This window comes from Rhinoraja longicauda, chromosome 8, assembly GCF_053455715.1.
Source record: "Rhinoraja longicauda isolate Sanriku21f chromosome 8, sRhiLon1.1, whole genome shotgun sequence".
Taxonomy (NCBI): Eukaryota; Metazoa; Chordata; class Chondrichthyes; order Rajiformes; family Arhynchobatidae; genus Rhinoraja; species Rhinoraja longicauda.
The window spans coordinates 32,980,999-33,007,062 of record NC_135960.1 but is presented as its reverse complement, the minus strand read 5'-3'; the positions used below and the strand labels follow the sequence as shown (position 1 = coordinate 33,007,062).

At 42.9% G+C, this 26,064-nt stretch overlaps 1 protein-coding gene across 11 annotated transcripts in view; it reads right to left on the bottom strand.

Moving 5' to 3' along the window:
• The window catches only part of agap1 (ArfGAP with GTPase domain, ankyrin repeat and PH domain 1), a 615,219-nt gene that overhangs the window by 4,810 nt on the left and 584,345 nt on the right, over positions 1-26,064 (bottom strand). For all 11 annotated transcript variants that reach the window (XM_078403564.1, XM_078403565.1, XM_078403566.1 and 8 more), the window contains one exon: positions 7,501-7,756. In XM_078403564.1, coding sequence (XP_078259690.1) covers positions 7,501-7,756 — 256 coding nt within the window. The remainder of the gene's footprint in view (positions 1-7,500; positions 7,757-26,064) is intronic.

The window sequence follows — 26,064 nt, the reverse complement described above, 5'->3', positions numbered from 1 at the left end:
CAGCACCCAGTCATGTCTTAATAAATGAAGACACAAGAAACTGCGGATGCTGGAATCTTGACCAAAAACCAAAATGCTGGAGGAACTCAGCAGATCAGGCAGCATCTTTGGAGGGAGGGAATGGACAGAGGACGTTTCTGGTCATGACCCTTCTTTACTCCGAGACAGGAAGTTGGAAAAGAGAGGTGGGGGTGGAGGAAGAAGGTGGGGGTGGAGGAAGTTGGAGACAGGAAGTTGGAAAAGAGAGGTGGGGGTGGAGGAAAGCCTCGCAAGTGATAGGATATGGATGAGGGTAAGGGTGACTGGCAATTAGGTGGAGTAGGTGACAAAGGCTCGAGGCGACAAGAAGACAAAAAGATGTCAAATAAGGAAAGAAGAGGAAGAGTGACGTGTAAAGCTCAAGGAAGGGATGGGGTGGAAGGGGACAGGGAATGAGAGGAGAAAGAGGGGGAAAAAAAGGCAATGTGGGACGTAAAAGATAAATGGGGAAGGGGTGGGAGGGTTTGGTGGGTATTCCTTGAAATGAAGATAATTCATATGCAGAATTTGTGGTGCTGTTCTTCCATTTTGTGCATGGCCCCATTCTGTCAATGGAAGGAGCCTAGGACAAAAAGGCAGGTATTGGAATGGGAAGGGGAAGTTAGCAAGGATTCAACAGGTCTTGGTGGACACAGAGCAGGTGTTTGGCAAAACTATTGCCAATATAAAGGAGGCCACATCGTGTGCACTGAGTACAATAGATTCTTCTTCTTGCATTTAAGGCAGCAGAAATTATGTAACGCCCTCCAGGCGCTGTAGCCAGTGCAATGTGCTGTTGTCAAGGACCGTGAGGTCTACCCCTCCACCAGGGGGACGGAGGACAGTGCAGTCGAAAATGACGTGCTGCGCTGTTTGCTGGTCTGCTCCACACACGCAGGCTGCTGATGAACGCAACCCCCAACGATGCATGTTGGCGTTGAACTGGCCGACCCCTGTACGGAGCCCTGTTCACAACATGAGCCCTCAGTGCAATAGATGAAGATGGAAGAGGTTCAGGTGAACCACTGTCTGATATGGAAGAGAACTTGAAGAAAATTAGATGATTCAAAAGAGAAGTTGTTGAGGGTGCGGGCAAGTTCTGCTAGGCAGAGAGTGTTAGTTGAGGGGAACTGATTGGATCTCTGTTGAAGAAAGTGAGAGGTGTCAAAAGAGAAGACTTTCAGAAAGCCTTTGATAAGGTCCCACAGTAGATTTGTGGGCAAAATTGGGGTAGGGTATTGAATTGGATAGAAAACCCGTTTGCAGACAGGAAACAAAGAGTAGGGATTAACGGGTCCCTTTCAGAATGGCAGGCAGGCAGTGTGCCGCAAGGCTTGGTGCTGGGACTGCAACTATTTACAATATACATTCATGATTTAGATGAAGGAATTAAAAGTAACATTAGCAAATTTGCAGATGACACAAAGCTGGGTGGTAGTGTGAACTGTGAAGAGGATGCTCTGAGGGTGCAGGGTGACTTGGACAGGTTGGGTGCGTGGGCAGATGCAGTATAACTTGGATAAATCTGAGGTTATCCACTTTGGTGGCAAGAACAGGAAGGCAGATTAATATGTGAATGGTGTCAGATTAGGAAAAGGGGAAGTACAACGAGACCCAAGTGTCCTTGTACATCAGTCACTGAAAGTAAGCATGCAGGTACAGCAGGCAATGAAGAAAGCTAATGGCATGTGGGCCTTCATAACAAGAGGAGTTGAGTATAGGAGCAAAGAGGTCCTTCTGCAGTTGTACAGGGCCCTGGTGAGACCACACCTGGAGAATTGTGTGCAGTTTTGGTCTCGTAATTTGAGGAAGGACATTATTGCTATTGAGGGAGTGCAGCGTAGGTTCACGAGGTTAATTCCCGGGATGGTAGGACTGTCATATGATGAAAGAATGGAGCGACTGGGCTTGTATTCACTGGAATTTAGGATGAGAGGGGTTCTTATAGAAACATTAAGGGTTTGGACACACTAGATGCAGGAAACATGTTCCCGATGTTGGGAGAGTTCAGAACCAGGAGCCACAGTTTAAGAATATGGGGTAGGCCATTTAGAACTGAGATGAGGAAAAACATTTTCACACAGAGAATTGTGAATTTGTGGAATTCTCTGCCTCTGAAGGCAGTGGTGGCCGATTCACTGGATGCATTCAAAAGAGAGTTAGATAGAGGCTCTTAGGGCTAGCGGAATCAAGGGATATGGGCAGAAGGCAGGAACGGGGTACTGATTGTGGATGATCAGCCATGATCACATTGAGTGGCGGTGCTGGCTCAAAGTGCCGAATGGCCTACTCCTGCACCTATTGTCTATGTATCTAAATTGTTTAGGGCAAAAGAGAAGTCATTAAAATTGCAGCTATGGGCATCCAGTTATGCCTGTCTTTTATTGATTATGTTGAACAGTCCTGGTTCACAATGCATCTCGGCACCATTTCCCAACTCTTTCTCCGCTTCATCGATGACTCCACCTGGGCAGCATCCTGCACCCATGTAAAACTTGTTGATTTACTTAACTTTACTGCTAACTTCCTGCCCTTAAATTCATTTGAATTTTCTCTGATACCCCCCCTTCCCTTTCTTGATCTGCATCACAGAGGACAGACTATCAACTGATGTCTACAACAAGCCCACTGATTCCCGCAGCTACCTCTTTTACACAACCTCCTACCCTTACTCTCAATTTTTCAGTCCCCACAGCATCTGATCCCTGGATGAGGCTTTCCACTCTAGGAAATCCAAATGCCTTTTTTCTTCAGTCCACTACTTCCCTTTTATTCCCCCTCTTTCTACTCAACTGTATCTGCCGATCACTTGCCTGACTTTGCAACTGCCCACTTCTCTTCTCCAGCTTTCTCTTCCTCCTACTCTACTCAGTTTGAAGAAGGGTCCCGATCTGTCCAATTCTCTCTATAAATGCTGCCTGACTTACTGAGCTCCTCCAGCACTTTGTGTTTGCTCATGTCTTAATAATTTGTTGGGAATAAAAACCTTGCATTCTTCTCTGATTCTTTCAATCTCCCTTTGGATTTTCCATTAATTTCTTAGCATGGATTTTTACCTTATCACTTGCTCTGTGATTACTCACTGCTTTTTGTTAAGTATTCCATCTGGTCCAATCTCTCAATGGAACCCTACCTTCTATTGTGCTTCCTTTTATTCCACACCTACACTTTTTAAAAATAGAAAGACAGATTTGAGTTTATATGGGGTCTGATGAGTGTATTTCCCCCAGAATATTGGAGTCTAAAACTAGAGGGTATAGTTTTAATGTGAGAGGGGAATTTTTTTAATGGACCTTAGGGACAACTTTGCCCATGATTGTTTATGGAACGGGCTGTCAGAGGAAGTGATAAAAGGCATGTACAATTATGATATTTAAAGTAACTTGGACAGAATAGGATAGGAAAGGATTGGAGCAATATGGGCCATGCGTGGGGAAGTGGGACCGGCTTGTTTAGACAACCTGGTTGGCATGCATGAGTCAGACTTAGGAACCTGTTACCATGCCGTATAGCTCCATCAATCCATCTCGTGCATTTCACAACTCCAGATGTGGCATTGTGTTTTACAGCAATGGAGTACTATAGAAGTGCCATCATTCTTGTTATTGTTTATGAAATGTATCTCTTCCACTTAATATGGGCACTTGAATTTAGGGGCGCCTGATATTTTCTTGTTCTCTTCTTATTTATGAACCAAATTCTGTTACAGTTGATGCTTCCCTAATGTCCGCTTACATTCTAGGACACCAATTCCCACCAAATTACAACTGATAACCAGGTCCATTTCCACCTTAATGGAGGAAAGCTTAAAATTGCCCAGAGTACAGGATGGAACACTTTGGAGAGTTCCTGTCAAAATGATTCATATCATCATACTTGTTGGTGTGATCAGGCTATGTGGACTACTTTAAAATCTCAAGATTATATCCAAAGCAAGGCATAGTGCCTCTGCCTAGCAGTGTTAAGGCTTAAAGAAAATGTGTGAAAGTTAAATAAGCCATGGAATAGTGAGAGTGAACAGGTCAGCAATGTAAGATGGGGTTCAATTAAACTTGGCAAGGACTGGTGTCACAGTGCATTTGTAAACAAAGTGGTACACAGGGGTTTAAGCTAATGTAGGGCTGGGGGATGGAATTAGGTTTGTTGATGAAGGACTGGGGTAAGGTCATACAGCAAAGGAGGCATTTGGTGCAATGATGAGTGAAGTAAGGTAGGAAAGGACAAGAGTTTAAAGAAAACAGGGGACAAATACCACTGGTTAATGTGGGTAACTGGCTGCTGCTTCTCTTAACAGTATCAATCAAGAAATATGCTTGGAGTGACAGGCAACACATTAATCACAAGGGATTGTAATCTTTATAGAGACCAGGCAAATCAAATTGGCAAGAGGAGCTTGGAGGACAAATTCATGGAATAACTTCAGGTCAGCTTCCTGGAACAATAGCCCAGGAAACAGGCTACTTCTCACCTTTGTGTAATGAGACAGGGTTAATTGCTAATCCTCCAGTATCAAATCCTCCAGGGAAAGCAGTCACTCTCTGACAGAACTGTGTGCACAGTTTTAGAGACACTGAACATTGAGATATTAGGGTTTTTAACTTAAATAAGACCAATTATGCAGGTTTTAGGAATGCATTGGATAAGATAGATTGGAACATTAGATTAAAAGGCCTGCCAGTGGTTAAATAATGGCAAACATTTAAAGAAATATTTCAAAATTTTCAACAAATGAACGTTTCACTGAGCGATATAAAGTCCACAGGAGAAGTGATCCATCTGTGGCTAATTAAGGTTTGTAACGACATTAGATGAAAAGAAGTTTATAATGTTGTCAAGAAAATTAGTATTCCCGAGGCTTGGTTGAGCTTTAGGAGGAACAAATGACCAAAATAAAGGTGGAAGATGAATTGGCAAGAATTAGAAAAAAGATAGAAATAACAAAATGTAGGTTCCACAGAGGCAACAGGAAACGGTTGATACATTAAACAAAACAAAAATTCTGCAGAAAGGGTGGCACGGTGGCACAGCAATAGAGTTGCTGCCTTACAGCGCCAGAGACCCCGGTTCGATCCTGACTATGGGAGCTGTATGTACGGAGTTTGTATGTTCTTCCCCATGACCTGCGTGGGTTTTCTCTGGAAGCTCCAGTTTCCTCCCACACTCCAAAGACGTACAGGTTTGCAGGTTCATTGGCTTGGTAAATTGTCCCTTGTGTGTGTTGGATAGTGTTAGTGTGCGAGGATCGTTGGTCAGCACGGAAGATTAAGATGCACGTGATTCACGGTAACTTGCTCCTATGGATTAAAAACTGGCTTGCTCATAGTCAACAGAGGGTTGTAATGGAAGGATAATGGTCTTGTGACCAATGGAAGTTCCGCCTGGATTTGTGTTGGAACCTCTGTTCTTTGTGATACATATAAATGATTAGGACGTAAATGTAGATGAATAAATTAGTAAGTCTGCAGGCAATACTAAGATTGTTGGAGTCATGGACAGTGCGGAAGGCTGTCAAAGTATGTAGTGGAATTTTGATCAAATACAGAAATAGGCAGATAAATAGCAGATGGTGTTTAATCTAAGCAAATGTGAGGCGTTACACTTTGGGAGGTTGAATTGTTGGGGAAGTTATAGGGTTAATAACAAGATGCTTAACAGCATTTATGTTCAGAGAGCTTGAGAGAAGAAAGTGAATGTCTGTGATAGGGCGGAGACCAAGAGAGACTGAATGACACAAGAAGAGGTGGTGCCTATTTGAGAGGGGTGTGAAGGCGTATTAATTGTGTGTGGACGAGATGTAAACAGAAGGAAAATAATGAAAATGGAAGTGAGAGAACATCAAACAATGATGCTAGAACTATGGTGTGTGGGTTGGTTGGTTAATTGATTATTGTAAATTTCCACTTGTGTGCAGATGAGTGGTGGGATCTGGAAGGGAGATGAGAGGGATATAGGGAGAATGTGGGTGGCACAGTGGCGTAGCGGCAGTGTTGCTGCCTTACAGTCCCGGGATTGGATCCTGACCACGGGTGCTTGGAGTACTGTGTGCAGTTTTGGTCTCCAAATTTGAGGAAGGATATTCTTGCTATTGAGGGCGTGCAGCGTAGGTTCACTGGGTTAATTCCCGGAATGGCGGGACTGTCGTATGTTGAAAGGCTGGAGCAATTAGGCTTGTATACACTGGAATTTAGAAGGATGAGGGGGGATCTTATTGAAACATATAAGATAATTAGGGGATTGGACACATTAGAGGCAGGAAACATGTTCCCAATGTTGGGGGAGTCCAGAACAAGGGGCCACAGTTTAAGAATAGGCCATTTAGAACGGAGATGAGGAAGAACTTTTTCAGTCAGAGAGTGGTGAAGGTGTGGAATTCTCTGCCTCAGAAGGCAGTGGAGGCCAGTTCGTTGGATGCTTTCAAGAGAGAGCTGGATAGAGCTCTTAAGGATAGCGGAGTGAGGGGGTATGGGGAGAAGGCAGGAACGGGGTACTGATTGAGAGTGATCAGCCATGATCGCATTGAATGGCAGTGCTGGCTCGAAGGGCTGAATGGCCTACTCCTGCACCTATTGTCTATTGTCTATTGCTTGTCTGTGCGGAGTTTGTATGGTCTGCCTGTGACCACGTGGGTTTCCTCACACATTCCAAAGATGTGTGGGTTTGTAGTTTAATTGGCTTCTGTAAATTGTTCCTAGTGTGTAGGGTAGTACTAGTGTACAGGTAATCGTTGGTCGGCGTGGACTCGGTATGCTGAAGTACTGGTTTCCATGCTGTATCTCTAAACTAAACTAAAATGGGTCACTGGGATAAAAATAGTGGGTGAACAGGGATTGATCTGTGAGCCAGAATAGTCTTGATGGGCTGAATGGTCTCCTTCTCTGTGGTAAGGGAAGGTTGGAAACGTTGTAACAGTTGGACTTCTGTAGCAGAAGAGAATTCTGGAAATGCCTGGCGGGTTAACTGAAAGAGGAGACATGGAGCAGGGGTGGAATGCAGTAACTGAAGGCACCAGGTCTGGATGAACTAGTAGCACTCTTGCCTTGGTCAGAAGGTCACTGGTTCAAATACCGTTCCGGGACCACGATTTCCGTGAGGCAGTGTTTCAACTTAAGGCCAATGTCCCATATCGGGTGGTAAAAGAGGACCTCAGGATATTACTCAAGAGCTATCATGGGAAGTTCTCCCTGACACCCCGCTCAACCAATATCGCTGAAACTAATTCTCCAGTCACTGCTGTGTGCGATTGTCCTATGCAGAAAAAGATTCCCGTGTTTTTTGGCACCTAAACAAGAGGGCAGGCTGTAATGCAATAAAAGCAGAGAATGCTCAAAGCACTGAGGCAACGTCTTTGGAGAGTCCAGGTTGGAGGTCAGAACAGGCCATAAGGTACTTTGGGAGAGGTGGGGGGGGGGGGGGGGTTCTGAGCTTCCAGAGTGTAATATGAACACACTTTTCTTTTCTTCTGATACTGTTCCGCAGACTTACCCAGATCAGGAGTTGGGTCAGGACCACGTTGCCCTTCCTGCAGGCCAAGTGCAAGGCTGTGCGCCCGTCTCCCTCTCCGTACGTCTCGTTTACTTCGTCCTTGGAACCGTGGGCCAGGAGCAGGGTGACGGTCCACAAGTTCTCCTCTGCCGTGGCACGCAGCAGCTGCTGACCCAGGGCGACATTGGAGCAGGGTGGCGGGGAGAGGAAGAGTTTCTGCTCGTACTTTGCGCGGATCCAGCGCTCCTTCTCCTCCCTAAGAGATACAGAAGAAAAAAAAAAGACATCCTTGTAAAATCTTCACCTGGTTATTTATATTAAAGTTTGATAATATGACATCCGACTGTCAAGTAGTCCAGCATCCGGCTCAATCATTAATCTGGAATGTGAGCTGAGGATATGGAATGTGAGATTGGAGCAAGAGATTTGGAGTGCAAATGGGACATTTAATGGAGAATAGACTGGAGACGAGATTGGGCTCGGGAATACAAGGTCCAGGAACATAGTTTGTAGCATATGCCCGGGTCCAGAGTGCAGGTATTATACTTTGGGTTCACTGAACATTTTTTGCTATTGTGTTCTGGTTAAAAGGGAAGAAATAATAGAACATTTTGGGGTATTAATAGGAGTAACCTCCTATAGTCTGGAAAATCTGCTAGTTCAGTACAACTGTTGGCCTGAGCGTGTCGGAAATCAGAATAATACATGCTTCTGACAAACTGTGCACGATCTACAAAATGGACTGTGGCAACGTGCACCTCACAAACATGCAGCCTCTGCCAACTATGGGACAAGCAGAGTATGTGCATGGGTCACCGTTATATCAAGTGACTTCGATTATTTTTCCGATCAGTCAGATGTTTTGAAAACCCTCTAAGTGGGAACATCTTTGCGGTGAGAATGGCGGAATTGAAGTGAAAACCCACTGCCACTTTCTCAAGAACAATTAGAGATGGCCTACAAATATTACACCCACATCGCAAGAATAAAGGAATTACAAGAAATACAGAAATTTGGATAAAGTTAATGTCTAACATTTAACTGTTGTTATTCCTCACTGTATAACCAACAGATACATTAATATGAAGGAATGGGTGACCTTTCGGGTCTCGACCCAAAATGTCACCCATTCCTTCTCTCCAGAGATGCTGCCTGTCCCGCTGATTTACTCCAGCATGTTGTGTCTATCTTCGATTTAAACCAGCATCTGCAGTTCTTTCCTACGCAGATACATTAATATATTTATGGAAAGGATACGTTTCCTTTCAATACATTAGCTTCCACCTAGCAACTACCAGCCACCACATGTATACATCTGCATCAAGCACACAGCACATCAGTGGGTCTCTGCAGTGGTACAGATGGTAAAAAGCTCACTAAGCACTGAGGAGAACAGAAAAACTTCAGGAGGACACTGGTGAATAGTCAGACTTTTTTGGCAGATTATAGTATGGTAGGTGGAACCAAGAAAGAAAACAGAAGCTGAATCGCCATCATTTTTGCAGGAGCAGATAGATCTAAGAACATATATGTCTTTGAAAGCGAAAGGAAAAGTTGAAAAGGTTGCTTTAAGAAAAGAGTATTTAATTTTTGGCTAATAAGTAAAGCATGGGCTATGATGAAAACAAACATGTATTTATACTATTCCTTTAACAGTAAAAAATTGCAATATGTTTCACGTGTGAGTTAACAAAAACAAATAGACCAAGGAGTTACAAGGTAACTCCATTACAAGGGAGTTTGAGTACATGAGTCAGGAGGCTACATTTGCACAGGGCCTTGGCGAGAGCACGTGTGCAGTTTTGGTTTGAGGAAGGCTGTTGTTAGCAATGAGCACATATAACAGTTTAATAGACTGATTCCTAGACGACAGGAAGGATGTTGGTGAGTCCAGAGCAAGGGATTACAAAGGCAAGGATGCTTTGGTAAACCTTTAAACGCTGGTTAAGCCCCGTTATGAACAGGAGAATCAATTTGGGTTTCTACTGAGGAAAGGATGTCAACAATTAATAGTTATTGGAGAGGAGACCCGGGATGATAGGCATGGAGACGTGGAGACTTGAAATACTTCTCTTACAGCAAACAACATTAAGGGAAGATGTTTTTTTAAAATTGTGAAGGGTTTTGTTAGAGTAAATAAAGAGAGATTGCTTCCTGTGCCAGAGAGGTTCAGTAACTGATGTAAGGTCATTTGTACTAACTAAAGCTAACACGAGGGAAGTACGTTATGCAACAAGTTGTTATGATCTGGTAGATACTGCTTGAAAGAGAAACTAATAGTTTTAATAGTAAATTACAAAAGGGAATGCAATAAATGCTGGAATAAGGAATGTGGAAATATGGGGAAAGGAGCAGCACAGTGGACTGACTGGCTCTGGGACAGAATGATTTGGCTAAGAGATATGACTGTGCCCAGAGAACAGGGCACAAGCCAAAGTCAACACAAAGTACTTCTCACAAAGATATCCTGGTGTCCAATGACTTGATAACAGAGGCTTGCGATTAGGTGATGTGTTTGTACTTTCTGCGCCTGGAAGGGATGTAATGGGAGAAAGGAAATTAAAGAGGATGTTCCAGTTTTTTTTCCCCCTGAGGATCTAGAAAGATTTGCTTTGGGTTTGGAAGGGGTGGAAACTGACTTTGCGGTGACCTTAACAGTTACATTCCATTTGTCCTCACCAGAAAGGTTAAAGGGGATTTGTACTCTGAGGATCTGAGGCTGTGTTTACACTCTTATCAGTAATCCACTAATTCGAATTAAAATGCAAATGTAAATAGATTAACTGGATTAGCTGTGCGCCATTTCCTAGTGGGCTGGAATGACACTCCTGTGACCTGAAATTCACCTGGATTGCTAGTGGCTCTCAAACTTTACAACTCCTTTGGCACCACCCTGCCCAACAGTGTGCTATCACTCTGAACACAATGGGCCAATCGCACCAATACGACAACGGAAGTAGGACTATAAATCGCTTTTATATCAATGCTTCTGAATTGTGCATTGTGTGAAAGTGATGCTGAACCCTCACATCTAGTTAAGTTAAGTCAAGTCTACTTTATTTGTCACATACACATACAAGATGTGCAGTGAAATGAAAGTGGCAATGCCTGCGGATTGTGCTAAAACTACAAACAAAATAGAAATTTTAAAAAAAGACACCACATAATTACATAGAATTTACTATTCCCGCCTCCTGTCCAATTCCTCACCCTATCAATATGTTATTTTTCCTTTCTTCCAGTGTAATTATTCATCCTCGTGTAATTATTAATCGTTCCATTTAATATATCCACAGTAGTTACCTCAATTTCCACATGCACATCTCTCTCTGGGCCCTGGGTATCTCCCAGGTAATAGATATATGTTGGTTACTGCCTGTCATTCGAAGAAGCTTCGGACTACATGCAAATAGCTGTGTCATCTCTACAAACAGCCCACTGAGCAGCTTCACAATTATGTTGCTCTTAACTAGGTTATGTACTCGGGATTCTCTTTTCCACAACCAACCAACTTTTCCAATTGTCACCATGACCAGACAAACTATATTGGTGATGTTACACACCTGGGCCAGAAGTTTGGAGAGAATTCCCCTTCACATCTTCAAATTGTGCCGATTTGTTTGAGATCACAGGTAGGACCTTGCCTAAGATATCATTTGAAAGATACACTCTGGAGCTCAACTCAGGACCCCCCCCCCCCCACCCCACAAGGACTGGCCTAGAGTCATACAGCATGGAAACAGGCTCTTTGGCCCAACTTGCCCCTGCCTCCTTCACACCAGTCCCACTTGCCTGTGTTTGGCCCACATCCCTCTAAACCTGTCCTATCCATGCACTTGTCCAAATGTCTCTTAAATGTTGTTCTAATACTTTCATCAACTACTTCCTCTGGAAGCTCATTCCATGTACCCACCACCCTCTGATGTTCTTAGGTCTCTCACGGGGGAATTAAAACACAGCCATTTGACAGAGTAGTAACATACTCAGTGAGCCATGGTTGATGGTGCTATATAAATGCACTTCTTTTTCTGAAACAGATTGCCGATCCTAAAGCACAGATCTGTTGTATCTCCTGCTCCTCCAGTGCCAAAAGGGGAATGGTGCTTTCCAAAGTAAATGCTGAGAGCCAGCAATTCAATCCCTGGAAGCACCAAATGTAAAATATCCCACTGTGACAGTATCGCTCTCCTACCAGGTATATGTTATAAGTATGTTTTAGTGTTCCTTGTCTGTTTTATGTGGGGGTGGGGGATTGGTGGTTGGGGGAAACTTTTTTTCAATCTCTTACCTCGACGGAGATGAGATTTGTTTCTGTATTGTATCTCCGTCCCTACTGTGGCCTAACAACGTGGAGTTGGCGGCCTTTACTGGAGACCGACCCAGCGCTCCAAGCCGCGCGGGAGTCTGCAGGACTTTAACATCGAGGAGCTGGCGATCCCTTTGCTGGGGATCAAAGCTCCAACCGCGCGCGGGGCCTGTGGACTTTAACATTGTGAAGCCCACGGTTTCTGGTAAGAAGAGGCCAATTTGGGAGCTCCATGCCGCCAAGAGAGTTTCAATCGCCCCGATGTGGGAGTTTCGATCACCCCGGCGGGGGCTTTGACCGCCCCAACTGCAGATGGTTTGACTGCCCCGACCGTGGGAGAAGAAGATTGAACTTTATTGCCTTCCATCACAGTGAGGAATGTGGAATCCACTGTTGTGGATGTTTATGTTAACTTTTGTGTGGTTGTGCGTCTTGTTGCTTTTCACTTAGTATGGCTGTATGGTAACTCAAATTTCACTGTACCTTAATTGGTACATGTGACAATAAACTGACCTTGACCTTGAAACCTTGAAAGGCAGTGCGTAGAAATGGGCTCATTCCCATTAGTTCAAATCTGTTCTCCATTCTTCCTGGTTCTGCAAGATATTTATTAGATTGGGTTTCCTGCTTTTGGGTAATTCCTGTGTTTTCTTAAGAATGCAACTTTGGAGATAACACTAAGAAAGGGAAGTACAATGTTAACAAGAACTAGGCCTTTGGTCTATTAGAGTAGTGCAATCACCTATTTCTCACCTGTGCATGTTCAAATTAGATGGAACTGGCAATATACAACTCTTTTTCTTGGCTTTTTCAATAAATGGGTGTAGCTTGTTGATACAAACACTGGTCGTCGAGCAGTACAGCACGAAACAGGCCCTTCAGCCCACATGTCCTTGCCAATCTTTCAGCCTATCTGAGCCAATCGCATTGTCCCACATTATAACCATATCCTTATTCAAGTATTTGTTTAAATGCCTCTTAAACATAGTAATTGGATCCAATTCCACCACGTCCTCTGGCAGCATGTTCCGGGTATCAACTACTCTCTGCATAAGAAACATCAGATCCTTTTTAAAACTCCTTCATCTCACATTAAATCCAAGTCCTTTTGTTATTAGGCAATTCCTTAAGGTCTCACTGATGCATCATGGAGTCACTGATCCATAACAGAAGGAAAGACATGGCAGTTCAATGGGGGTGGGGTGTGGAAATACAACAATACAACATGATGCCCACTGGGAGTGCAGGTCCCTGTACCAGCTACAGCTCAGTCAGTCAGCTACCGCGCTGTCTCTGTCACGTGCGATGCCCTGCAGTTCAAAAGGGAATCTCACTTTGGGGCATCTGGTGCGTCTTCAGCAATCACCACGTTACCTGGCAGGAGATTATTTATCGGAAGAATGGAATGTGGCAGAGAAACCCAAAGACAAAAAAGGAAACTAAACATTCAAGTTTAGTAGAGAATGAAGTGGTAGGATGTAACACCACAACCAAACTGGATCAAAGTTCCATTCTTGACCATGATCCCATTTCCAAAATATCTTTAGCCATGATCACTATCTCCTCAGATTTGGAATTGCCCAATTATCTCTCCCCAGTCTTCACAACATTTTCAGGCAGTGATTTTGATTTCCGGACATCCTTCCTACAAATTACCAGTCAGTCCAGCTTTCGTGTTGGTTAAGCATCCCCCCCTCCCTGCTTGCTCCCTCCCATCAGAGGAAATTCTTTCTCTCTAGCCCTCTTTAATGATCCAAAGCCCCTTATCTTCCTCACCTTTAAATTGTGATGAGATTAAAATCACTATTTTAGTGAGGCTGGAAGTTTTGTTAACAAAAGCACATGGCTTGGAGGCATCTGTGGCGTGGAAGAATACGAGGCTGTTATCTTAATGTACAAGGTGAGTTCCACAGGAATTACGTTCTGCTCTCAGTGCTCTTTCAACAGTAAACTGGAAAACTACAAGAATATTGAAAATAACACCGACTCTTTTCCTTTGAGAGATCCCACATTTTGCAAGAAATTTCCTCAGCTGAACTTGAATAAAGTTTCAGCGCCTGCATGTACTACTGGTCTCTAAACTTATGGCTGGAACAACACTTAAAAATCTCTTCGCTGAAGGCAAACCCGTCTATGACTCTATTCCCAGTTTGAGGCCGAGGATGTCACTGTTTTACATAGTTTTTTCCTACTTTAAAACAGACAAGTGAAGCTAAAAGATTCCATGCCCTATTTTGGAGTTCTCCCTGTGTGTAGGAAGGAAATGCAGATGTTGGTTTAAACAGTAGATACAAAAAGCTGGAGTAACTCAGCGGAACAGGCAGCATCTCTGGAGAGAAGGAAGGGTGATGTTTCGGGTCGAAACCCTTCTTCAGACCCTGTGTGCTAGTTATGTTCATCGCATTGACAAGATATGACCTGGTCATTTATCATTTTGCCTTGTGTATGATCTTACTGCACAACGACCACTTTCTGCTTTTCTATATTTCCTGACAACAGAGGAGGTTTGATATTTTGGTCCACCCAGTCTATACCAGCTCACAGAGCAATCCTTTTCCGACATTACTTTTCCTTGCAATCCATTTTCCCCACATCCCCAGCAACCTCCCAGAACTTACCACTCACCAATATGCTCGAGGCAATTTACAACATCCAATTAACCTACCGACCCGCACATCTTTGGAACGTGGAAGAAAACAAGAGCACGCAGAATAAACAGGGAGAATGTGCAAACTCCATGTAGAGAGCACCGGAGGTCAGGATTGAACTTGGGTTGCTGGAGTGGTGAGACGGCATCTCCACTGACTGCACCACCCTATACAATGATTATTCTCTGCACTCCAACTTCATGCAGCTTGTCACTCTGGCATCATCAGGGAGATGAATAAAGTGGATGTCATGCGCACAGTCTGCTTCTTGGTTGATAGACACAAAATGCTGGAGAGGAGCGAGTGACGAAATGTCACCCATTCCTTCTCACCAGAGATGCTGCCTGCCCTGCTGAGTTACTCCAGCATTTTGTGTCTATCTTCGGTTTAAACCAGCATCTGCAGTTCTTCATTTTACACATTTCATCTGCTTCTTGTTTGGTTCTCTTTTAGTAATCAACCCTCTGCTGGTCTTCAGTTGTATGTGAGATTAAAGATGCGGCGTGTGAAGTTTGGCTATCACTGCAAACTTTAGAACTGGATTTAGCAAGGAGAAATCGGCACACAAATTTTCTGAATACCAATCCCATGTTGCCAAAGCTGCCCCAAACATCTCATCCTTAGTCTTAGTGAACAACTATAATTGAAAAAGACTTTGGTTCAAAACAGTTGATTCACTAAACATTAAAATAGACAAAAAATGCTTGACATACTTAGCAGTTTAATACCATGAAATAAAACACAATTGACTGAGAACAAAGCTGGCCATTAAAAATCGCCACACTGTTTTCCCTTCATCTGGTAAATATCGGAAATGCTATATTTTATCTCCAAGAGACATGCAAAAACTTAGGGGTTGATTATTTTGCCGAGCAAATATGTTACTATTTCAAATATACACTTCATTCATGAAAGATATGTAAATAGGAAATATAATAAAGTCAGTGGATATCTTTTTTTACATTCACTGCACCAACAAATCAATACTATTTACAATGCATCAATGCCACTCCAGTAATGCAAGGTGCTGTCCTGTGGAAATATAGTCAGTGTGGCACCAAGGAGGAGAATAGAGTAGGTTAAATAAACATTCATTGTTGACAGCTTTTCAAACCCCCATTGTGACCTGTTATAAATACTATTGACTCATAGTCTGGTGTTCAATACACAGGGCAGATTAAGTTGTTGTTTTCCAAATGTTAGAGAGCTCTAATTCTGCTTCTAAGATGGGTAGAGGTATTCCTTCCAAAGTGAAGTCCAAAATGCATCAATCTGCACTACCTCTCGCTAAATGGCTCAACAAACTAGCACAGGGCACAGAGGGTAGGAATAATTCCAGCTCAATGGCTGCTGACCCTGACCACTCGTACTTAGCACAGGAACAGTTTTACTGAGCTACATTTATACTACACATGAATAGGTCATTTATAGAACCAGGCATTGCTACAGGTCGTCATACCTAGAGTTACACAGCACGATTCCACAGAATTTGTGCTAACCATCAACTACCCATAGTTCTACATCAATCCTATTCTTTTTAAAACTCTCCCCTCTCCCATTCAACTCGTCCCAGAATCCACTCCCTTTGAGCTGTTCACTCAGGCTACCTCTTGGAAATGATTCCAATCTCCAACGACAGACTTCTTGTCTATGTTGCACATGGAGGTAGGATCAGGCTTCAATTGAAGCCCCACTCCAGGACTGAAAAGGTGAAGATAGACACAAAATGCTGGAGTAACTCAGCGGGACAGGCAGCATCTCTGGATAGAAGGAATGTGCGATGTTTTGGGTCAAGACCCAGTGCAGCTGAAAGTCCTCATTGGAATAATGCACAAACACGCAAAGAAAAAAAAAATCTGAAGTAGGGCCTCGACCTGAAATGTCACCCCTTCCTTCTATCCAGACCCGCTGAGTTAATTCAGCATATTGTGTCTATCCTTGGTTTAAACCAGCATCCGCAGTTCTTTCCTACAACTGAAGAGCTGAAGTTTAGTTTAGTTTAATTTAGTTTAGAGATGCAGCGCGGAAACAGGCCCTTCGGCCCACCGAGTCTGCGCTGTCCAGCAATCCCGCACATTATACCTATCCTACACACACTCGGGACAATTTACAATTATACCAAGCCAATTAACCTACAAACCTGTACGTCTTTGGAATGTGGGAGGACATCGAAAATCTGGAGAACGTAGATAGACATAGTCCAGATCGAACCAGGGTCTTTGGTGCTGCAGGGCAGCAACTCTACCGCTGTGTCACTCTGCAGCTGAAAGTCCTCATTGGAATGATGCACAAACACGCACAGAAAGAGTCTGATGAAGGGTCTCGACCCGAAACGTCACCCATTCTTTCTCTCCAGAGATGCTGCCTGTCCCGCTGAGTTACTCCAGCTTTTTGTGTCTATCATTGGTTTAAACCAGCATCTGCAGTTCCTTTCTGCACAGAAAGAATGACCACTTGGGTAAGGAAGGAGACTGCCGGAAATGGAATGATACCCAGCAAGTTGAAATAAAGGAAATAAAGAGTTTGGGGCTGGTATTTCTCTCCATACGGGTAAGTTGATTTAATTGAGGGTTGCCCTTTGAAAGGTTTTGACAGTTCTGAACAGGAGAAATCAGTGCCACAGATTTGCAAACAAGGAAAATTAACAGATAGAAGATAAAACTTTCACTGATACAGTAATGATTAAAAAAAAAAGATATGATGCCTCTGCAGGACAAGAGTGTGCTGGGAAGGCCAGCATTTATTCCCCTCCTCTGCCTGTCCCTGAACTGAGGAAGCATCTAAGAGTTAACCAGCTGTGAGGTTACATGTAGGCCAGATCTGGTAAGGATAACCTCTGGAGAAAACCAGAAGGATTTTTACAAAAACATTTAGGAGTTTCATACTTATCGTTACTGACACATGCTTTTTTTTGTGTAATGACAGACCATATACAGTGAAGTACAGTACAGGATCTGGCCCTTTTGCTCTCCATGTCTGTGCTGACCATGATGCCAGATTAACTAATCCCATCTGCCTGCACGTGGTCTGTATCCCTTTGTTCTCCACTGGTTCATGTGTCTGTCTAAACACCTCTTAAATGTTGCTATTGTATATGCTTCCGCCACCTCCCCTGCAGCACGTTTCAGGCACCTACTTACATCTGGCATCTGACATTTCCACCCTCAGTCTATATATCATATCCATGTCTCATATAATTTTACAAACTTCTATCAGGTCACTCCACAGGAAACAATCCAAGTGCGTCCAATCTCTTCTTATAGACAATACTCTCTAATTCAGGCACCATGCTGGCAAACTCCTCCCACGCAAAGCCCTTTCCTAATGAGATGACCAGAAATGCACATAATATTCCAAATGTAGCCTAACCGAAGTTTTATACATATGCAACATGACTTCCCAACTTTTATACTTAAAGCTTGGACTGATGAAGACAAGCACGCCATATGCCTTCTTTACCACCCTGCCTACTTATGTTGCTGCTTTCAGGGAGCTGTGGATCTGAACCCCAAGATTGATCTAATGGGATTCAGATTCATATCTCTTGATCATTACCCTGGACACTTGTCTAGTAACTTAACCTCTCCACTGCTGGATTACCCAAGAGGGCTGTGAAAACAGGTTCAACTGCAATCATCAAGATCAAACATGATGCATATTTTCATTTAAAAGACATCGGAAGGAACTGCAGATGCTGGTTTGTACCAAAGATAGATACAAACTGCTGGAGTAACTCAGCGGGTCAGGCAGGAATAGATGAAGTTTCGGTTTGAGACCCTTCTTCTGACCCTAAACGTCATCTATTCCTTTTCTCCAGAGATGCTGCCTGGCCCGCTGAGTTACTCCAGCACTTTGCATCTATCTTCATTTGTAACGCCACAGGGAAGAGACAGAAAAGTGGAACTAAGAGCGTGAACAAATGGCATCTTCCTGCAACAACATTGCACTTCACTAGTGCCTTTCTGATTTTGTGGTTTGGAGGGTAGAGAAAACATTTCTTGTCCTTTGGAAAGAGAAGGGTTAATTCCTTCCACTTTTCATGAGAAAGGCACACTCTCTAGGCTGACGATAATTCCAAAGTGCCAGATCCCAGACTTTTAGTTTCCAAATGTTATTTTCTCTGTATGGGTTGATCTGAGGGCTGTGCCATGGATGCTGATTCTTGCAGAGTCTCCTAACAAGAGGTTAACTTGCCCTCTTCCATTCTCGAACCTTGCATAACTTGTTGTGGCATGGTTTAATTAAAAGTGTGTCTGCTGGATACCAGCACTGCTGCCTTGACTCGTCGCACTAACTGGTATGTGTTACCCAAGAGACCGGACCATTATTTTAGCCCTTTCTTATCTCCATGATAATAAAGAGGAAGAAAATCCGCCCAGCTCCCTCTGCTCTCAAACCCCCAAAGGAGCCTGTGGTAACCTCTGACACTAACAGAGTGTCCTGCAGAAAAGAAAGAATACAATCCCAACAAAAGTTCACTCACCTTCAGAGTGCTACCATAGCCTGAGTGATTGGCAGGACCACGATGTCACAATGAAGGGGCTGAGGAGCTACGCACAACAAGGCCATTTTTCTTTCACTCATTCCGCTTCTCGGGAATGCTGACAGTTCACTGATAGCTTGGTCAGTGCACAATGATGGTGTGTGAGGTGCATATTACACATTTGAGTTTAGGACCACAAAAGGGAAAAATTGTGGAATACATCTCTTCTAATTCAGAAAGCATTAAGGTATATTGTTTTGTACTGTATATATGACTTATATATGTCGAAGTTTATCAAGTGAAATTTTTATATGTTATGCTGACAATGTTTGTTTAGGGTTAGAGATTAAATATGACTGGTCACGTGTGTGACCTCACACGGAAGCATTTGTTTCATCTCAGTTTTATCTCACAAACTGTGAATTTAAAAAAGCTAGAATGTTCATATCTTGAACAGACATACATTATAGCTCTGTAGGTAGTAAAATAGCAATGAATAAGATTAATTGCCTACAATAATTTTTTTAAATGTATGTGATGATGTCTGGCCACGTGTGTGACATTTTGGTTCAATTTCCAAAGAATGGCCCTTATCCAGATCTTCTTGGCTGTGAGATGATACCTGAAACTTTCTACAGCTCCAGACCTTACCTTTGAATGACCATCTCAGGCAGGAGGTGAATCAGCGTCACCTCTCTCACCCTTGGGAAGGGGGCTTGCAAGTTTACCCTGATTGTTACACTCGTCTGCTCTTAATATTAACCTGCCTATGTCACCCTGATGTCCTATTCCCCTCTCCCAACCATACAGCAAAGATCTTAGGTCACTGTCATTGGCAAGACTCGTGATCTCACTTATTCCAAATCACCACTGGGTCACGCCTTCTCTATGACTCTCTCTCCTCCTTTAAAATGCTTCCTAAAACCCATTATTTTGACCACGCTTAAAATCACTGGTAATATATGTGGCTGGGTGCCCAATTTTATTGGACTCTTTTTAAAATTATTATCAAATTGTAGGTTTTTGTTGTAAGGTATCTTTTTAAAACACATTTTCTAAATATTACAGACATAAATCGGTTGATTCTCTAATCTATCACTTCTTAAAATAAACAAATTTGGAAAACATGACGTAGCCTGCCCTGACTAAACTGATAATTTCGAATTCACACTTTTCGCCTCGAAGTATAGATTCTAATTGCACAGATCTGATAATCTAATGATATTCCTCTCTTTTTGAAGATTGGTATTAGTATTGGTTTATTATTAGTGTTGCATTGCTCAAAACAATGGAATAATTTGCATTTTCCTTTTGTCAAAAAGGGGCATAATTAGTTAATTTGGATGTAATTTCCTCTGGGGAATTGCTGCATACTCTTCATTGTTTTCTCTCTCTCTTCCCCATCTCTAATCATCATTGCTCTTTCACTCTCTGTTTTGCATACTGTTCACTATCTCAATTAATCACAATGATTTTTTGTGACTCCTCTCTGTCAACTTTTCATGTCTCCTACCCATACAATGTGCCTCACAGTCAGTCTGTCAGTCAGTCATTTATTTACTCAGAGTCAAGTCAAGAGTCAAGAGTGTTTTATTATCATATGTCCCAGATAGAACAATGAAATTCTTACTTGCTGCAGCACAACAGAATATGTAAACATCGTCCACTGTAAACAACATGATAAACGAGAGAAAACAAAGTTCAGTGTGGGTGTGTATATATATATATATATATATATATATATATATATATACACACAGTATACATACACATACACACATACTCAAAAAACAAACAATAGTAGTGCAATAATAATAATAATAATAATAAGTCTATTGTAGTTCAGAGCTTATTTGAGGTTGTAGTGTTTAATAGCCTGATGGCTGTAGGGAAGAAGTTGTTCCTGAACCTGGAAGTTACAGTTTTCAGGCTCCTGTACCTTCTTCCCGATGGCAGTGGTGAAATGAGTGTGTGGCCAGGCAGCGACTCCAATAAATCCCTTTGATGGTGGGGTCAGAGCCGGTGATGGACTGGGCAGTATTCACCACTTTTTGCAGTCTTTTCCATTCCTGGATGTTCAAGTTGTTCTCCACTGTATACCTGCAGAAGTTCAAGAGAATCCTCTCTGATGTACCTCCAAAATCTTCTCAGGAAGTAGAGGCGTTGATGTGCTTTATTTATAATTGCATCAGTGTGCTGGGTCCAGGAAAGATCTTTGGAAATATGCACGCCCAGGAATTTGAAGTTTTGGACTCTCTGCACCATCATCCCGTTGATATAAACAGGATCGTGGGTCCTCACCCTTTCTCTTCCAAAGTTCACAATCAGTTCATTGATTTTACTGATATTGAGAGCCAGGTTGTTGTGCTGGCACCATTTGGTCAATCAGTCGATCTCACTTCTATACTCTGATTCATCACCATTTGTCCAACAACGGTGGTGTCGTCGACGAACTTGAAGATGGAGTTCGCACTATGTCCGGCTACACAGTCATGAGTATAGAGTGAGTAGAGCAGGGGGCTGAGCATGCAGCCTTGAGGTGCTCCCGCACTGATTGTTAATGAGGAAGAAGTATTCCTGCCAATTCGAACAGACTGTGGTCTGTGAATGAGGAAGTCGAGGATCCAATTGCAGAGGGATGCGCAGAGACCAGTTCCGTGAACTTGGTAACCAGCTTGGAGGGGATGATGGTATTGAATGCCGAGCTGCAGTCTATAAACAACAGCCTGACGCAAGTGTTTTTATTGTCCAAGTGGTCCAGTATGGAATGGAGAGCCAGTGAGATCACATCCTCCGTTGACCTGTTGTGACAGTAGGCAAACTGTAATGGGTCGAGGTTCTTGTTGAGGTAGGAGTTGATATGCACCATAACCGACCTCTCAAAGCACTTCATCACCATAGACATTAGTGCCACTGGCCGATATTCGTTGAGGCACGTCACCTTCCTCTTCTTGGGCACCGGTATTATTAACGCCCTCTTAAAGCAGGTGGGAACCACAGACCTCAGTAATGAGAGGTTGAAAATGTCTGCTGTAGGAGCCATTTTGCAGTTATTTGTTATTTTTGCTTATTGATATTATTACCTTGTATCCTGCTGTAGTTTGGACACTATAGAGTTAATGCAATGCCTACGTAGGGGCTGGGCGGAGCTAGAATGCGAGGCAGTTGGGTACGTGCTGGCAGAGTGTGTGAGCTGGGAGGTGCTGACAGAGGGTCAGCTAGAAGTTCCGCCAAAAGATTTATCAGCCAAGATGTAATCGGTTGTAAGTTTTATTAACAAGAGGTTTAATACAGACTCCGCTGAAGTTATATCTGGCAATTCGTATCGATCGCACAGACTGTGGTAAGATATGGAATTTTACCTAGCAATTAATAACCAGTCGATGACAAGAGATATGCCAATATGTTTATTGCACCTTCAAATAAAGAAGACTAACTATTAAACGTCAAGGAGGATCTCTGTTATTATTTGTTCGAGTCATTACGCTTATCACTGACCCGGTCTATGCATGTGGCAGCTTGGGAGCTAATTGATATAGACGAGAAGCTGGCCGCTACATCGTGTAAAATTCCCTCTTAGCTGAAGCGATCAGCTTGAATCCACTCCTTCGGAAAGTTCAGAGAACTTGCCTTCGCTAGAGACGAAGTGTGAGGTCTTATCTGAACTGGAGTGATTCATCGTGAAATCTGCCTAAGCTGGAACGATTTATTGGAATTTACTCTTCAGAAAGTTCAGAAAGCTTATCTTCGCAAAGGAAAGACGAAGGTTACGAGAGCTTACTGACCAGTGAGAGATTTATTGCCAAAAGCTGAAGCGTTATATCTGTCTCGAAGAATTATTGAGGAGAATTAGCTCTTGAAAATGGAGCACCTGGGGACATACACACGGTCCTAGAGAGAATGTGCAAACTACAGACAGCACTGGAGGTCGGGATTGAAGCAGATTGCTGGGGCTGTGCGGCAGAAGCTCCACCAGTTATGCCACTATGTTGTTCCTTCAACATTCTTTGTTTTTTTAATTAAACAAAACGACCAAGTCACACACTACCACTAGTGTGTAGTCACGCACTACCGCTACTACAATCAATATTTACTACACAGTGGTAAGTGCTGACACTCGATTGCCAGCCATAGGTGGTTGAGGGGGTGTGTGCAAGTGGCTGGACAGGGTGGAGCACCTCCATTTAATTGCTACAATATCCTGAATGAACACAATGCCTGGGCTGAAGTATCCATGCCATAGCTTGAAGATACAGTAACCTCCAGAATGCTTGGGACAAAGACCCATCATTTATTTATTTGCCTCTGTAATCCACAATTTGAGATTTGTAATAGAAAAAAAATCAAATGTGGTTAAAGTGCACATTGTCAGATTTTAATAAAGGGTATTTTTATACATTTTGGTTGCACCATGTAGAGATTACAGCAGTGTTTATACATTGTCCCCCCATTTTGGGACACAGCAATGACATGTAAATTAAAGTAGTTATGTTTAGTATTTTGTTGCATATCCTTTGCATGCAATGATTGCTTGGTCTGCGATTCAAGGACATCACCAGTTGCTGGGTGTCTTCTCTGATGATGCTCTGCCAGGCCTGTATTGCAGCCATCTTTAACCTACTTGTTTTGGGGGCTAGTCCCCTTCAGTTTTCTCTTCAGCATATGATATGATATAAAAGGCATGCTCAATTGGGATCAGATCGGGTGATTGATTTGGCCACTCAAGAATTTACCATTTTTTAGCTTTGAAAAATTCCTTTGTTGCTTTAGCAGTATGTTTGGGATCATTGTCTTGCTGTAGAATGACTTTTGAGGCATTTGTTTGAACTTGAGCAGATAGGATTTATTATGCTACTACCATCAGCGGTTGTATCATCAATAACGATAAGTGAACCAGTACCTTCAGCCCAGGTACATGCCCAGGCCATAACACCCCCACCACCGTGTTTCGCAGATGAGGTGGTATGCTTTGGATCTTGGACAGTTCCTTCTCTCCTCCATACTTTGCTCTTGCCATCACTGTGATATAAGTAAATCTTCGTATCATCTGTGCACGAGACCTTTTTCCAGAAATGTGTTTGCTCTTTTAAGTACTTCTGGGCAAACTGTAACATGCCATCCTATTTTTGCGGCTAACCAGTGGTTTGCATCTTGAGATGTAGCCTCTGTATTTCTGTTCATGAAGTCTTCTGCGGACAGTGGTCATTGACAAATCCACACCTGACTCCTGAAGAGTGTTTCTGATCTGTCGGACAGGTGTTTGGGGATTTTTCTTTATTATAGAGAGAATTTTTCTGTCATCAGCTGTGGAGGTCTTCCTTGGCCTGCCAGTCCCTTTGCGATTAGTAAGCTCACCAGTGCTCTCTTTCTTCTTAATGATGTTCCAAACAGTTGAGTTTGGTAAGCCTAAGGTTTGGCTGATGTCTCTAACAGTTTTATTCTTGTTTCTCCGTCTCATAATGGCTTCTTTGACTTTCATTGGCACAACTTTGGTCCTCATGTTGATAAACAGCAATAAAAGTTTCCAAAGGTGATGGAAAGACTGGAGGAAAGACTAGGTGCTGACAGCTCTCTTATACCTGCATTAAGTAGGCATTTAAACACACCTGAGCAATTACAAACACCTGTGAAGCCGTGTCCCAAACATTATGGTGCCCTGAAATGGGGGGACGATGTATAAACACACCTGTAATTTCTACATGGTGAAACCGAAATGTATAAATATACCATTTAATAAAATCTGGCAATGTGCACTTTAACCACATGCAATTTTTTTTTTTACAAATCTCAAATTGTGGAGTACAGAGGCAAATAAATAAATGATGGGTCTTTGCTCCACACATTATGGAGGGCACTGTACCAAGAAAAAGTGCAATCTGCGCGGACTGACTTACTGATCGTTGTCAAAGTGAAACAAGTGAGGAAAGCCACTGTGGGTAATCAGATGGGTAGGCATGGGAAATGGTTGATGGCAGCCTTTGTGGATGGAGAACCATATTTGGGGAATGGGCTTGAAAATAAAGGTGGAATCAGAAAGTAAACATACTTGTTTTAATAAAGGATAAGGGATATCATTGCACCGGCACAAGGGTATTATTATATCATACAGGCCTCAGAGCAACCCACACAATCTATTAACAGGTCATGGCTGTGTCCATAAAATGCCTGAACTTTGACCCAACATTGTGCCAATTCTTTCAGCACAATGAACCGAGCGGGCCTGGTGAATCGGAGCAGTGCCCTCCCGCCTCTCCACTTGCATTCAAACTCAGCGACAGGCTCCTCTCTTTAGAGGAACAGCACAACAGTGCCAAAGTCTTTTAAAGGCAGAGAAAATATAGCGGACCCCCCAACCTGGGCCTTTTATCGGTCTGTACATTGTTTGCGGTTTCCACAGTAACATGGAACCCTAGTAAAAAATATTCCCCATAACACGCAGCTTCCACAGAAACACTGCCAGTAAAGCATTCAAATAAATACATCCTAAAGTTCAAATCACTATCTCCAATGTGATGGTCAGAGTTGATTTTATGCCATAACCCATTCACCAACTTTAATTTCCAAACCTGCATGTAAACTGTGAGCTCTTTGAGAGGGAAAAGACTTTAATTTGGAAAAGATTAATGCATCGGATGGGGTACTCTGCGGGTTGAAGCACAGTCTGCACTAGGCACTGGATATTTTTCTAAACTCAAAAGCTAGGGGCATTCTTTGTTTCAACCCATCATGCAGATGACATCACTGAAGGGATGGGGCAGAGGGGTGTGCTGATCCTGACTGTGAGAAGATGCTGTGCTAACTTTGGACCATGTTGCTCCTAAGATTAATCTTAATATTAATCACATTTTCCACTGCAATTTCAATGCAGCTCATTCTCCTGTTTCCTCCAAGACTTTGGGCAGTTAAAACTAAATTATTTCTCTGGAAAAACATGGAGAAAAATAAGAGGATCACTGATAAGACTCCATTGCATCAGACTCTATCCAATAGCAACGGCCTATCGATCCACACCACGTTCAGCTAATCGTGAGTTACAACTATACTTTTTGAACAGTTAACTCCAACACATTTTTTTTTCTCCAGCTGTTTAAGGATTACACAGAACATTTCCGATACATAAATTAAAC